The sequence below is a fragment of the Papilio xuthus genome, unplaced genomic scaffold (assembly GCF_000836235.2).
Source record: "Papilio xuthus unplaced genomic scaffold, Pxut_1.1 DF829673.1, whole genome shotgun sequence".
In the NCBI taxonomy this organism is placed as follows: Eukaryota; Metazoa; Arthropoda; class Insecta; order Lepidoptera; family Papilionidae; genus Papilio; species Papilio xuthus.
Window position 1 is genome coordinate 550,170 of NW_013528976.1, and position 15,223 is coordinate 565,392.

General features: G+C 33.9%; 2 protein-coding genes across 2 annotated transcripts in view; one reads left to right on the forward strand and one right to left on the reverse strand.

Moving 5' to 3' along the window:
* Window positions 1–2,372: 2,372 nt before the first annotated feature.
* LOC106114078 (zinc finger protein 737-like) lies at window positions 2,373–12,947 on the reverse strand. Its single transcript, XM_013307164.1, has 15 exons — window positions 12,786–12,947; window positions 12,301–12,472; window positions 12,175–12,207; window positions 11,513–11,605; window positions 10,680–10,808; window positions 9,170–9,649; window positions 7,976–8,106; window positions 7,173–7,247; window positions 6,467–6,605; window positions 5,979–6,085; window positions 5,142–5,289; window positions 4,673–4,804; window positions 4,199–4,399; window positions 3,316–3,459; window positions 2,373–2,690 (listed from the first exon to the last, which is right to left on the reverse strand). The coding sequence occupies exons 1-15, from the start codon at window positions 12,857–12,859 to the stop codon at window positions 2,559–2,561; spliced, it is 2,190 nt and encodes a 729-aa protein (XP_013162618.1). The 5' UTR covers window positions 12,860–12,947; the 3' UTR covers window positions 2,373–2,558.
* Window positions 12,948–13,796: 849 nt separating this feature from the next.
* LOC106114025 (zinc finger protein 311-like) overlaps window positions 13,797–15,223 on the forward strand; it is a gene marked incomplete at its 3' end in the record, with an annotated part of 8,516 nt that continues 7,089 nt past the window's right edge. Inside the window, exons 1-3 of the mRNA XM_013307098.1 lie at window positions 13,797–13,919; window positions 14,448–14,486; window positions 14,943–15,035. Coding sequence (XP_013162552.1) covers window positions 13,797–13,919; window positions 14,448–14,486; window positions 14,943–15,035 — 255 coding nt within the window. The remainder of the gene's footprint in view (window positions 13,920–14,447; window positions 14,487–14,942; window positions 15,036–15,223) is intronic.

Consider the following 15,223-nt stretch of genomic DNA (forward strand, 5'->3'; position numbering starts at 1 on the left):
GCCAATGAAAATTTTTACCTGGCTGCCGGTTGTGTACACTGCCTACAAAAGCCGTGTTTGTATGTAAGATTATAAATAGTGGGCCCTAGCACTCCTAAAAATAGGAAACCTATGTAACATTCGCCAAATGGCAGTAAGCTGGTTGTTTGAACTTTCTATACAATATTGAAATGTTTGCCAACTGCTGTCATTGTTTTATACACCATGTATGTTGTGTACCATCAATATATTGATAATCAAGGACTGTTTTTACTAACGTTAAATTTAAAATGTATTTTCGGTATGTATTATTATGTATTTTAAGGCGTAAATATGCGGCGTTGGCAGATCCGTATATATTTGCGCCTTTTGCCGTGGAGACCTTGGGGCCTTGGGGTGCGGAAGCCCGTCGCCTGTTTAAGGAGATTTCCGCACGCCTCATCGACGCCTCAGGGGATCCAAGGGCTGGCGCGCATTTCGGCCAAAGGTTGAGCCTGGCCATCCAACGGGGAAATGCCGCCAGCCTCTTGGGAACCCTACCGTGCGACCGCAGCGGTTTGGGGTCGATTTTTTATATTATTTAGTTTTATTTTTAGTTTGGTTTAGTTTTAGTATATGGTTTATAGTATTATTTTGGTAGTTTAATTAACTAGTTTTATTAACTTAAATAACTAGCAATATATGTTCTTATTTTGTTAAGAACACGAAAACAAAATCATACATTCAGCTAAACAATATCTTTATAAACAATTAGCTGTCCCCCTTTTCGGTATCTTTTGCACAGTTTTACTACTCAATTAATTAAAAGAAATTTTCAAAAAGACGTAAATTTGGTAGTTTCCCGTCGGTTTAAAAGCCGTAAAACACGGCAATTGCCGTACGTTTGGCAACACTGCCAAGACACAATCTTATCTGTGATTGCCATGTCAAAATTAAAGATTATGACAGAGATTATTGGTTTAATTTGATTTTAATTTTTGGATTTTTTTTTCAAGCGTCATACAAAAAAGACTTTAGGTTATCAAAGATTGGAGCATTACATATTAGAACTGGTTCTAGATTTTAGGCCTTTGGACAACAACATTTTATAGGGAATGTGTCACAAAGCCAAAGAGTGCACAAAGCAATAGAAAAGTAAAAAAACTAATACTTACTCTTTGATTTTTTTTGGCAATTTGCAAAGTGTTTGCCTGTCATTCTATTGTTATTGTACATTTTACTCTTTTCTCTTGATATTATTGTGTTGTTTTCTTGATATTATGTTACAAGTCAGTAAGGTTGAAATTAAGTTAGTCGCATATTAAATCTCAAGAGAGAGACAATGAACTGACTGCTAATCTTTCCAAGTCCTAGAGGCACCTTAAGAAGAAGCTAATTAAATTGATGAAAGACATGATATAGAAACAATTAGGATCTTATTTTTGTTTGGTCAAAAGATATTTTGATAAATTCAACAAATAAAAGCACAAATAGATTAAAGTATTCTTAAGCAAAGGTGTTATTTTTTGCGCGGTACTTTGCCTAATTCCTTCTAACATGTTTTTGGGTCAAAGACCTGGGGTGCGGGAGTACAAATTTATTCTTTTATCTATCTGTAAGTTTTATTTTTAATTTTTTTTTATATTTAAAAATCAATTGCAGATAACGCTGCACGGATTTGTCTTATCTTGTTCTTGAAATGTTCATGAAGGTTTAAAACTCGAAATAAATTCGAATTGCCGGTAACTATTTTTGTTAATTACACGCGGACGACAGCTAGTTTTAAATAAAAAAAAATGATTTTTTTATCACAAAATAAATGAGTATTAAAAATTGTCTGTTTATTATTTCATTCAATAAATACATATTAAAATATAATTTCACAATAACATTACTTATCATTGGTTTCCGAGACCAAAAACTCTGAAAACATATTGTTTGACAAAACAGAGAATAATGTTATACAGAGAATTGAGTCTCAGAAACCAACTATTAAATTATCAATAAAACCTTATTCTAAACATACAATTCCTATCTATGTACCAAAGATTATTAAGGCGATATTTTTGTCTCTCTTTTATCAAAGAAAATGAAAGAGAGGACAATAAACACTGCAGTGATGTTCCACAATAATTTGGGACTTCAAAAATGTACAGAACTGATAATAACTTTGGATACAGTCACGTGATTGTCGTGCCTCAGTTACATATTAAAAGAATAAACCCAGTTAGTCTTATTTTTTATATCATAAGGTGACAAACGAGCAAATCTGCCGAAATCACTGAAATAGCGAAGCGTTGCCCATAGACATACGCAATTGCATATGCGTTGCTTACCTTCAATCGACGGAAGAGAGGATGCACAGAAAGAAAATATTTTCCCTTTCCATCCATCCTCTCATTCCTATCCTTTCCTCATAATAAAAATGGTGGGAAGAGAAAGAGGACTAAATTAGGTCTCCGGGACGCACACTCATCAGACTGTAGAAAGAATAGCTTCGCACTTGAAGCCTGTTTTCTGTGTGGTCGTGGTATTTCACTGAAGGAGGACAATTCGTGAGAAGATGTTAAAGCGGGCTCTACCACTGTTAAGTCTTATCTTTATATCTTCATGTTATAGTAAATAGGCTTATTTATGATATTAACATCGCTAGCTTTCTGTTCACAATGCGGCCACACAGGCTGAACTATATCCATCTCGCTCGCACTTAGTGTTTGATTTTGCAATTGATTCTAGAAAAGAAAATTATATAAAGACATTATAACAAGAAATTTAGAACGCATGGAAATATAAAAAAAAATTACTAATCTATGTGTTCTTCCATACTATGTTCTACATCTATGTCAAATTTCATCAAGATCTATGCAGCCGTTCTGGAGATCTAACAAACATCCATACATCCATCCAAACTTTCTCATCTTACTAATATTAGGTATCTTGATGAAATTTGTCAAACATATAGAACATAGTCTGGAAGAACACATACACTACTTAATATTTTTTTTTATTCCGTACAGAGTTATGGGCAACAGTTAGTTTATAATATTAGTAAGTTATGTAACACAAGTCGATGGCTCAGTGGTCAAGCACTTGACTTGTAATCTGCAGGTCCTGGGTTCGAATCCCGCCATGTACCAATGTGTTTTTCCATTTCCGATTTACATATGTACATTTACCTGACGTTCTTACGGTGAAGGAAAACATCGTGATGCTGCACATATCTGACAAAGTCAAAGATATGTGTGAAGTCTTGCACTGGGTCAGTGTGGTTGACTATGGTCTTGTCACCTTTAACTTAGGGTAGGCTCCGAGCCCTTCAGTGGGGACGTATAGTGAGCTGATGATGTAACACAATACCTGTCTGTCTGTTCGTTTGGTGCGTGCTCGCTTCGGCCATGGCTTCTTGAGATGCACGTAGGCGACGTGGGCGCGTTTCTCACTTGCATGCTTGAAGCATTTGCCACACATTTCACAAGCAAATGGCTTTAGACCTGTGTGGATCTGAAAAACACCAAAAAATACGAATTACTGTATTTATGACACTTGGGAAGAATAGGAATCGAATGATACCTCACTTGTTAAAATCTGTTCACTCGTTTACGATATAGGTGTTATAAATAAACTATATAGGGTGTCCCAAAAGGTTAGGTACATAGGAAGGGGGATAATAGGGGTGGTCACAAGGGTCACCAGAAAAATTAAATAAAAATTCCCCTCTAGGTATTAAATAAAATAAATGGCATTTTTTAAAAACTTAAAAGTTTTACACCTTCTGGGGCAAGTTTAGTTTTCTTTAAAATCTTTGCTAGTTGTATTGTTTTTTTTATATCATATTGATAAAGGGTTATTGACGATAACATAATAGCTTTTTTTTAAAATGTAGCAATATTTGTAGGTCATTGGTTACAAAATTGCCCCAGAAGGTGTAAAATTTTTAAGTTCTTAAAAAATGCCATTTTTTTTAATACCCAAAAGGGGAATTTTTATTTAATTTTTCTGGTGACCCTTGTGACCACCCCTATCATCCCCCTTCCTATGTACGTAACCTTTTGGGACATCCTGTATAAATAAAAACATACAAATGCGTGACGTATCAGTGAATGGACTGACATGAAGATGAATGAGTGTAAGTGTTCACAAATTAGTGTTTTTTTTAGATTTCTATATGTTTAAATCAACTTGAGCGTTATGTATTTGATTTTTATGAGTTGTTAAGTGTACAAGTGTGTGCATAACTCACAAACATATGTCGCTGCCTGTTGCTATGAGTTGTGAAGTGTTTCCCGCAGAGCGCACACACGTATGTATCCCTGCGCGGCGCGTGCACCCGCCTGTGTGCGACGAGACGTTGTCTCATGCGGAATGCTTTGCCGCAACATTCACATGAGAATGGTCTCTCACCGGTATGTACCCAACTATGGTCTTTTAATAGTGCGTAACTCTGAAATCATCATCATCAGCTCACTATACGTCTCCACTGAGGGGCTCGGAGCCTACCACGCTGACCAAGTGCGGGTTGACTTCACATATATCTTTGACTTCAGATATGTGCAGCATCACGATTTCCTTCACCGTAATAACGTCAGATAAATGTACATATGTAAATCGGAAATCGAAAAACACATTGGTACATGGCGGGATTCGAACCCAGGAGCTGCAGATTACAAGTCAAGTGCTTGACCACTGCGCCACCGACGCGCTATATATGACTTACCTGGAACATTCTGCCACACAACTCACACATACAAGGCGACTTCATAGAAGGGTAATTAGTGCGGTTCTTGTCTGGATGCATACGTCTGAAGTGACCGTGGTAGGCACGAGAATCTTCTAATTGTAGACCACACTAGATATTGCAAAAAATAAGAAAAAAAACTACGAAAATGTTGGAGAAATATAATTACAATAAATTATTAGGAGGCCTTATTTAGTCCTCTTTCCCTTCCCACCCTTTTTTTATAAGGAAAAGATGGGAAGTGGAAGTGGACTTTCCGGATGAGATGCATGGAAAGGGAAAATATTTCTGTGCATCCTCTCCTCCGTCGATTAAAGGTAGGCAACGTATATACAATTGCGTATGTCTATGATCAACGGTCACTTCGCTATTTCAGCGATTTCAGGTGGTCGCTCGCTCGTTTGCCATCTTATGATATAAAAAAAGAAAAACCTTTTTTTTTGCTTACCTGTTCACATGGTATTGGACCTTCAACTTTTCTCATCTGACTAGGATACATCTTCCTCTCATTCTGTTCTCTGTTATCGATTATTTCTCTCTCTTTCACTTCTCTCGGCTTTCTACCTTTCTTCCTTTTGTTAGGATCGTTTGTATCCCTAAAAATATATATATTTAACCTATGTCATTAGTGGAGAGAAAAAAAAAGAAAGACTGGATAAGCGAGAAACTCTTAAGAGAGAAACATTTAAAAGCGAGACAAAATATCACGATCGTATAGACTCTCGCTTATTCAGATTCGATTCTATTTATGATTTTTTTTTTTATTAATTTAGCATTTTTTTTTTATTGAAATCAAACTTCAATAGTTAACTAATCTAACAGTCAGGATTTTAAACATCCATTCAATCACTATAGTAAACCATATCATGACATAAATAGGTTACATAAAACTAAAAAATAAGGAATAATAACATACTAAAAAAACTATTGTTATTAAAAAAAATATGTCACATTTTAACTTTTACAAAAATAAAAAAAAATTGTTAGTTCCATAGATTATCCGACAATTTTTTTTTTTATAATCTATATATCAAAATGTACAACGCCATGTACTAATGTGTTTTTCTATTTACATATGTACATTTATCCGAAGTTACGTTGAAGGAAAACATCGTGATGCTGCACATATCTGAGAAATTCAAAGATATATGTGAAGTCAACCAGCACTTGGCCAGCGTGGTTGACTATGACCTAATCACCCTTAACTTAGGGTAGGCTCCGAGCCCCTCGGTGGGGACATGCAGTGATCTGATGATGATGATATCAAAATAGCTATAAAACTCACTTATCACCAGTATTATGTTTTGCGGAGACCATCAAATGTCTTCTGTATGCTTCCTGTGAGATGAACCTTACATTGCAAGATTCACAGAACGGACCATCATCTGGTACCTATAATTAAAGACAGTCGGTTGCTCAGAGGTTAAACATGTAAGCAGGGGTTCGAATCCCGGCGTGTACAAATGTTACATTTATCCTATGTTAGAGTGAAGGAAAACATCGTGATGCTGCACATATCTAAAGTCAAAATGTGTGAAGTCTTGCTCCGGACCAGCATTCACTATCACATACTCTCACTTATAGACTCCAAGACCCTCAGACGATTTTAAAGTACGATATTAATTTTAAAAAAAACCTTAAAAATCCAAATAAATGTATCCTATGACACTCTTTGTAAGAATACGAATCGAATGACACCTTATTTGTCAAAATGTTCACTCGTTTACTATACAGGATGTTACATAAATACGTCAGTACAAAAATATATCTTACCTTGTCACTCTCGAGTCGATGTTTCAATTTCTTATGTAATTCTATCCCTTTCTCACTTACAAATGAATATCCACAAAGCTCACATACGAAGTCTGAAGGATGTTTTATACGAATATGACCCATGTATGTTGTAAATTTACTGAAAATATTAATAATCTTACTAATATTATAAATGCGAATGTTTAGATGTATGTTAGAAGATATCTACAGAACAACTCAACGAATCTTAATGAAATTTGTCATACATATAGAACATAGTCTGGAAGAACACATAGACTACTATTTTTAATTCAACACCTAGTTATTAATATAAGCAATTTTGATGATTTTCCTTCGGTTAATCCAAAGTTACACGGACATATTTAATTAAGTTATTTACAAAATAATTAATTAACTGTAAGTTACTCACATAAAAATTAATTAGTAAAGTCAAAATTGTTCTCAAAATATGTACAACAGTAACTGGATAAGCGAGAGTTAGAGACATCGCGATATGTTTCTCGCTTATAGAGTTTTCTCTCTAAAGAATTTCTCGCTTATTCAGTTTCGTATATATTTAACACAAAATTACTCTCAAAATCAATTAACCGTGGGTTTCTGAGACCAGTTTAAAAATGTTATCTCTATTATGTCAAAGATATTGGACAGATATGTTTTATACAGAGATTTTGGTTTCAAAAATCAACTTTAACTCATAATTACTTACAGGAATTCCTCTTGACAGTGTGGACATTGATATTTGGTACCCTTGTGCCATCTCTCGTGCAGTCTCGCTGTCTGACTGACATGCAAATATATAATATTAGAAAGAAAATCCGACACAGTGCTTGTGTATCGCAACACTAGCCTTATTAAAATATCAACGTTTATGTTCCCTCACTACATCTGACACAAGACTTTGTTACCAAAGTGCGCTTGCGTCAAATGATTGTAACTAATAAAAACTAACTAAATTATTATTAAAATTATGTTTCAAGAAAATAAAAACTTAACTTAGATTTAAAAAAAGCAATAAATTAGACTGACTGACTAATGCTGAGTGCATTTTAATTTTTTTTTATTCCAACTAAGTGATCATTGATTATTACTAAAAATAAATTTTTAGATGTCAAAAAAAGTTTGTTATTTTTTAGAATTTTATTTTTTACATCCAATATATGTTTTTTGTATCCATGTAATATATCCTATGACACTGTTTGTAAGAATACGAATCGAATGACACCTCATTTGTCAAAATCTATTCCCTAATTTACTATATAGGATTTATAGGAAGAAAATTTACATAAGAAATTAAAACTTCGAGAGTGACAAGGTAAGATTTTTGTACTGACTTCTTTTTATAACATCCTGTATGTCAAGAGATGTGTCATCCGATTCGTATTTTTTTTTTAATTTTATGACCTGGTAACATACACCTTTAGGTCACGATTCATATAAAGAGTGCCTTAGAGTAAAAATAGTTGTTTTTTTTTTAGTTTTTTTTTTATAAAACTAATGTAAATAACTCACCGATGCGTTGTGACATATGTACATTGGTTACAGCTGAATCTCTGCGTGTGATGCGCAGTCACGTGTTTACGTAACGCGTGCGGATGTTTGAAATGCGTCTTGCATATGTCACATTCGTGTTCACCGCATTGCTGGTAAAATTATACACGCGTTAGAGAAGGATAGATATATAAACATCAGTGTGTAAGAGAAGGATAGATATATAAACATCAGTGTGTAAGAGTAGGATAGATATATAAACATCAGTGTGTAAGAGAAGGATAGATATATAAGCATCTGTATGTAAGAGGATAGATATATAAACATCAGTGTGTAAGAGAAGGATAGATATATAAGCATCTGTATGTAAGAGAAGGATAGATATATAAACATCAGTGTGTAAGAGAAGGATAGATATAAGTGAAGCACTGACTTTAAATGGACTGGCTATGAGAGTAAGTATTTTGTGCCTATTTGATTTCCGCGATTTTGGCGCTGATGGTAACTGTTTGTTCCGTGCAATCTCAGGAACGTGTGGACAGATTGTGACAGGAATTGGACTGGAAGGTAGCTGATGTACACGGACATGTTATAGAACACTTTTTTTTTAATCCTGCACAGACTAAGTCACAAACGATCGCTTGTATTTTTTTATTTGGTTAGGACACCGTTGGTTTCTAAGGCCAAAATATTTGTATTAAAAATATCATCATCCCTGTCATTATATTTGACAATACGGAGGTAACAATATATTTTAAACTGGGATTTTTGTCTTAGAAACCCACAGTCAACAATCTTACTAATATTATAAATGCGAATGTTTAGATGTATGTTAGATATCTCCAGAACAACTGATATCACTGAAATTTGACATACATATAGAACATAGTCTGGAATCATCATCAGCTCACCATACGTCCCCACTGAGGGGCTAGGAGCCTACCCTAAGTTAAGGATGATTAAGCCATAGCCAACCACGCTGGCCAAGTGCGGATTGACTTCACACATATCTTTGACTTTAGATATATGCAGCATCACGATGTTTTCCTTCACCGTAACGTCGGATAAATGTACATATGTAAATCGGTAATCGAAAAACACATTTATACATGGCGGGATTCGAACCCAAGACCTGCAGATTGCAAGTCAAATTGACCATTCAGCCAGTCTATAGTCTGGAATAACACAAATTAATATATATATAAATAAACTTACATTCGTATGTCTTGTCATATGACTATTATATGCATCTTCGTCTAAAAAACCTTTATAACACGCTGTACATTTGAATACAGAGTTTTTATAATTTGAGGAATCTCTTCTCTTCTCTATTTCAGCTATTTGTTCATCAAAAGACAAATCAGTTATGGTAAAAAGTGTTTCATTTAAATCGTCATTAAGAAAAGGTTTCCTTCTCCTGTCAATCTTCGGTTCATTAGGTTTAATTTTCTTTTTTTTCATCACCTTCTTCTTTGTCCTTCTCTTTTCTAATGGTAGACTATCATCAGAGGAATCCTCTTCTTTTATATTATTCTCGTCTATGTATATTTCATTTTTTATTTCGATTTCTTCAATTTCTGATTTCTCTTCATATTGTACATTGAAATCGTAATAATTTGGATCGTAATATTTTATCGTAAGATTAGATTTTAAATCATATTCTTTATTTATAGTCTGTATATTTTCTAATGTAAGCTGAAATATTGAAAAATAATTGTCTTCTTCCTAACATTATAAGTTAGGAAGAAAATACGACAGTATTTTTTTGTAAATTTACTAATATTTCTTTTACCATTCCAACTAAGCTATAGAACTTGTGCTAGGATATGGTTCACGACAATAGTCGAATGACGGGATTCGAACCACCGACCTCGTGATCGGAAATTCGTATCCTTAAGCATTAGGCTATTGGCGCTTAGTTTGCCGGTGTACTGGCACAACACTAGCCTTACTAAAATGTTTATGTCCCCTCACTAATTCTGACACTTGACTTTGTAATGTCAGCGCGCAATTCGCGCCAAAGGATTGTAATTAATAAATGTCTAAAAATATATATACAGGTTGTCCCAAAAGGTTAGGTACATAGGAAGGGGGATGATAGGGGTGGTCACAAGGGTCACCAGAAAAATTAAATAAAAATTCCCCTCTGGGTATTAAAAAAAATAAATGGCATTTTTTAAAAACTTAAAAATTATACACCTTCTGGGTCAATTTTGTAACCGATGACCTACAAATATTGCTATATTTTAAAAAAGCTATTATGTTATCGTCAATAACCCTTTGCTCCGGAAGGTGTAAATTTTTTGCTGAAATAGAGAAGTGCCCGTTGCCCATAGACATACGCAATTGCATATGCGTTGCCTACCTTTAATCGACGGAGGAGAGGATGCACAGAAAGAAAATATCTTTCCTTTCCATGCATCCTCTCAACCGGAAAGTCCACTTCCACTTCTCACTCTCCTTATAAGAAAAAGGGTGGGAAGGGAAAGAGGACTAAATCAGGTCTCCGAGACGCACACTCATCAGACTGTAGTTGGAATTGCTTCGCCCTTGAAGCCTGTCTTCTGTGTGGTCGTGGTATTTCACTGGTCGAGCCGGGCCAATTCATGCGAAGATGTTAAAGCGGGCTCTACCACTGTTTGAGCTGAGTTTTACGAGACTAACAAACAGCAATTGATTATTATTATATATATAATTTACTTAATTTAGTCGAATATGTACTTACAATTTCTTGTTTATTAATAATTTCCATCATAAGTTCGTGTGATTGTAAACTTCGTCTTCTAAAATTCTGACAGGAAAGTAATCTGTGTGCACATTCTGAACACAAATGCTGTGGGAGATTGTCCGTTATCTGTGAATTCAATTAATTAATCATCAGCTCACTATATATCCACATTGAGGGACTCGGAGTCTACCCTAAGTGAGACTATGTTATAGTGAATGCTGGTCCAGTGCAGGACTTCACACATTTTGACTTTCTCAGATATGTGCAACACAATGTTTTCCTTCACCGTAACAACATAGGGTAAATGCATATCTATATATATAAAAGAAAGTGGTGTTAGTTACACTATTTATAACTCAAGAACGTCTTTACCGATATGCCTGAAAATTGTTGAGGAGGTAGCTTAGAGCCAGGAGACGGACATAGGCTACTATTTATTCATTTTTTCGAATTTATGCTTTGAAGAGCTGCTTTTTATTTAACTTACTTATATAATAAATGCGAATGTTTAGATAGACGTGATGTGAATGGATGGATGGGTGGGCTACACTAATTAAGTTTTTTGTATATCCACGGGGACAGAGTCGCGGGCGACAACTAGTAAGTTTATAAAAAAACTTATAAAACCTTTGACACAATAATTTTTACAAAAAAATAAGTAACAAATCAATATACAAATACTTTTTTTTACATTATAAAGCCGCAAACAAATAGGCCTTCAAAATCATTAAAAGAGGGAAGCGAACACAAGAAATCTGCAATTGCAGATGCATTGTTTACCTTAAATCGACAGAGGAGGGGCACAGACTGAGGATATTTATTTTACTTACATTCAATCCCGTCAGAACTTCAAATGCCTGATCCAACTGATATTTGTGTATTGAATACAATCTTCTATCCACTGCCAGACAAATCCTGCACACCTGTAAATTAAATTAAAACATAAATAAATTTCTTCATAAAACTGGTTTCAAATCCTGTCATGTATCAATGTGTTACATATGTACATTTATTGTATGTTGTTACGGTGAAGGAAAACATCGTGATGCTGCACATATCTGAGAAAGTCAAAATGTGTGAAGTCTTGCACTGGGTCAGCATTCACTATCACATAGTCTAACTTAGGGTAGACTCCGAGTCCCTCAGTGGGGATATATAGTGAGCTGATGATTAAATTATAGTCAGTGAATAATCTTATTAAATTTATAGTTGAACCTGGATATGTGAGGAACTCAAGTTAGAGATACCTCTATAAGTTAGAAAAAAAAATGGCATTGATCCCACCTTGGCATGGTTTAGAATATTATACTTTCTCTCTAAACTACAATAAGACCATGAGACACATCACCGCTTCACCGGACTATCAGAATACCACTCTCTCAGTTTGACATGGGAAGTAGGTTTGACAACAGACATAAGTTACTCTACCACATCCATCCCTTAGTCTCAAACTTATCCAGATTCAATCAAGTTGATAATTAAAATTAATTACCATTAAAGTATGCATTTCTTTATCGGAAATATCCTGTAAAAAAAAAGCAAGGGTTAGCATAAGGCTAGGAAGTAATAGATTCCGTGTCTTAAGAGACTTATTTACAGCAGATGATCATGAACAAACCTTAATAACTGGCACAGCTCCTGGTTTTATCTTACGTAAGCCACTCTTAGTTTCATACAAGTCGTCACAATTGAAATGCTCGGAACAAACCGCACTTCTTTCTTTTGCTTCCCAGGTTTCTTTACCCAATGCTTTCAGCCAGGATGCACGGAGGGACTGTTCCATGGGGAATCTGGAATTTGTATTAATAAATGCTACTACGTCTGTCTGAGGTTGATAGTGACGTAAAAATATAATCAAAAGGAGTTTGTTAAGTATTAAGAAAAAAAATTGCCTTTACTTGCTTTGTAACTACAAACAACGAAATTGCACTATGGTAAATGCGATTTAGTATGATATAAGTTAATATCGTTGTTTATCTATCCAATTATTAAATTATAAAAGGGACGAAGACAGGATTCAAATATGTTTTTCTTGTAAATAAACATTTATACCGGATTTCAAGTATGGGAAAACTATGAATGTAATATTTTAAATAAACTTACACATGAAAGGTGATTCCCTGAGATTTAGACAATTGTCTAGAATCATTTTTACAATTCGGAGCACAACAGCGCATTTTTATTTTGTTTTATATCACAAAAACACTTTAATATTGATGCGAATTACTCCGTCATTTTTACATTTTACCCAGATTACCCGACGAATTTCTAAGAGGCTTCGGAAAAGTCATCCAAAAAGCTATCTTCTATCCGTTGATATTTGACAGCATGAACTTCTCAATTTTGACGTATAATACGCGCCAAGGGACCATAAGTTTTATAAGTCTGTTTCACTCACTCACGAAAAAATTAATATAAGCTTCTGTGCTCGAAGTCTATTTAGAACTATTAATAACATATTTTAGTTAATTATTCGGTTTTTTTTTTAAATTTTATTTTATATCATAGATTTAAGACTTTATGTATTAATAAATAAAAATTTAGAACTGTGTCTTTGATATGCTCTGCTCTTTGCGTTGAGACAATACGTCATGTCAAGTTACATTTCATACTTTTCTGTCAGTGCTTTTTAAGTACAAATAAAACAAATTAATACATTTAAACTTAACAATAATTTTTCTTAATATTAATAAACGCCAAATAATAAATCTTTTTCTTAAAAACGATGAATTTTACATTATAATCGATATTATTATGTCCGTGTTGTTTTGTTACATTGTAAACAGAAATGTTCTAATGTAACTCGAGTATTATGTATTAAAACATAAATAATATGAAATAAAAAATAAAAACGCAATAATGCGGTGTAGTGTACAAAATTGTACAAATGATACGAAACGAACAACAAAACGTCATGGCATTACATTTCATATGTAAGTTTTGTTAACTTTTTAACCTAGTTTCTTATTATCTATGTTGTTTTATTGAAAATATAACATAACATACGCTTATTTTTATCCATAGTTTATATTCATTAATGGTATTGAAACATCCTTTGCCAGGTTTCCGAAAGAACCAAACTTGCGCACCAAATGGTTAGAAGCTCTTGGGAAGATGGATTGGGAACCAAAATATCGCAGTACTGTATGCTCTGAACATTTCCGATCTGAAGACTTTTATAAAACTAAATTTGGACTGAGGAAAATCAAGAATGGAGCCGTACCAATTCTTTTACAAGTAATAACAACCTTATTAATTATAAATATAGACAAGACTTGTTTGTGTCTCCTCTATGTTCCTAAATAGGTGGATAGATTTTTATATTGTAACTAGCGGACCCGACAGACGTTGTCCTGTCTATACGGTCTTTAATTTGAATATTATTTTAAATTTGACACTGCGATGGTAGCGCTGTCTGTCGGATCCAATGTAAACCATTCCAAAATCAACAACTACTAATAAATTAAAAATCAATAAAAAAACATTGTCCAGCGGACAAAATTGTGAATCTAAACCATACCCAGATCCCCTTGAACACACACAAAAAATTTCATCAAAATCGGTCCAGTCCTTTGAGAGAAGTTCAGTGACATACACACTCACAGAAGAATTATATATATAAAGATTGGGTATTCTTTATTAAAGACGTGTGCCCTAAAAGATTCTATTTAAAAAAAAGTGAAATTTTGTCTCTGGCATTTTGATAGATTATTAATTATTAAGTAAATACTCATTTACTCATTTATATGTAATGGTTTATTTCAGGATTCAAACGAAGACTTAAATTCATCAGCAGTACTAAAGGTATATAAAATAATTGCAATTTTGTTGAGGTTTTTTAGATTGACTTGGAAGGGTAATGTTTTTTGAGTGTACATAAGTATGTGGGTTTATAATACTTAGTCTTGATGAGTTATGTATAAGTTAATTTTTATTCTTACCCTGTGTGGTACTATATCTTATATATAAAATTCTTGTGTCACAATTTTCATTCCCATACTCCTCCGAAACGGCTTGACCGATTCTCATGAAATTTTGTGAGCATATTGAGTAGGTCTGAGAATCGGCCAACATCTATTTTTAATCCCGCGCGGACGGAGTCGCGTGCGACAGCTAGTACACACACGATTTCTTTTGATTTTTAAGTAACAAATTGTATTTATTTGAAGTTTTATGTTAATTTTCTATACTGTACTGAAAATATGGGAAGGATGGTATTATGAAAAAGTTCGAATTACTATATTTTTTTTGTATTTACAGGTATGCAGAATATGTCTAGCTATGGATAGAAAGCTTTATCACATAATAGATTATAAATTAGATCTGCCGTACCAACAAATTACCGGATTGTTGGTGAGTTTTGGCTTCAATATTTCAATTATGCAATCCAATTTTGTGATTTATTATATTTATATTTGATTTGTTACATTACAGATGAGTGAAGATGACAATTTACCTCAGAAGTTGTGTTGGGAATGTACACATAGACTTATGTCATGTCATCGTTTTAGAAACAAAGCGATAATGAGTCAGGGATTGAT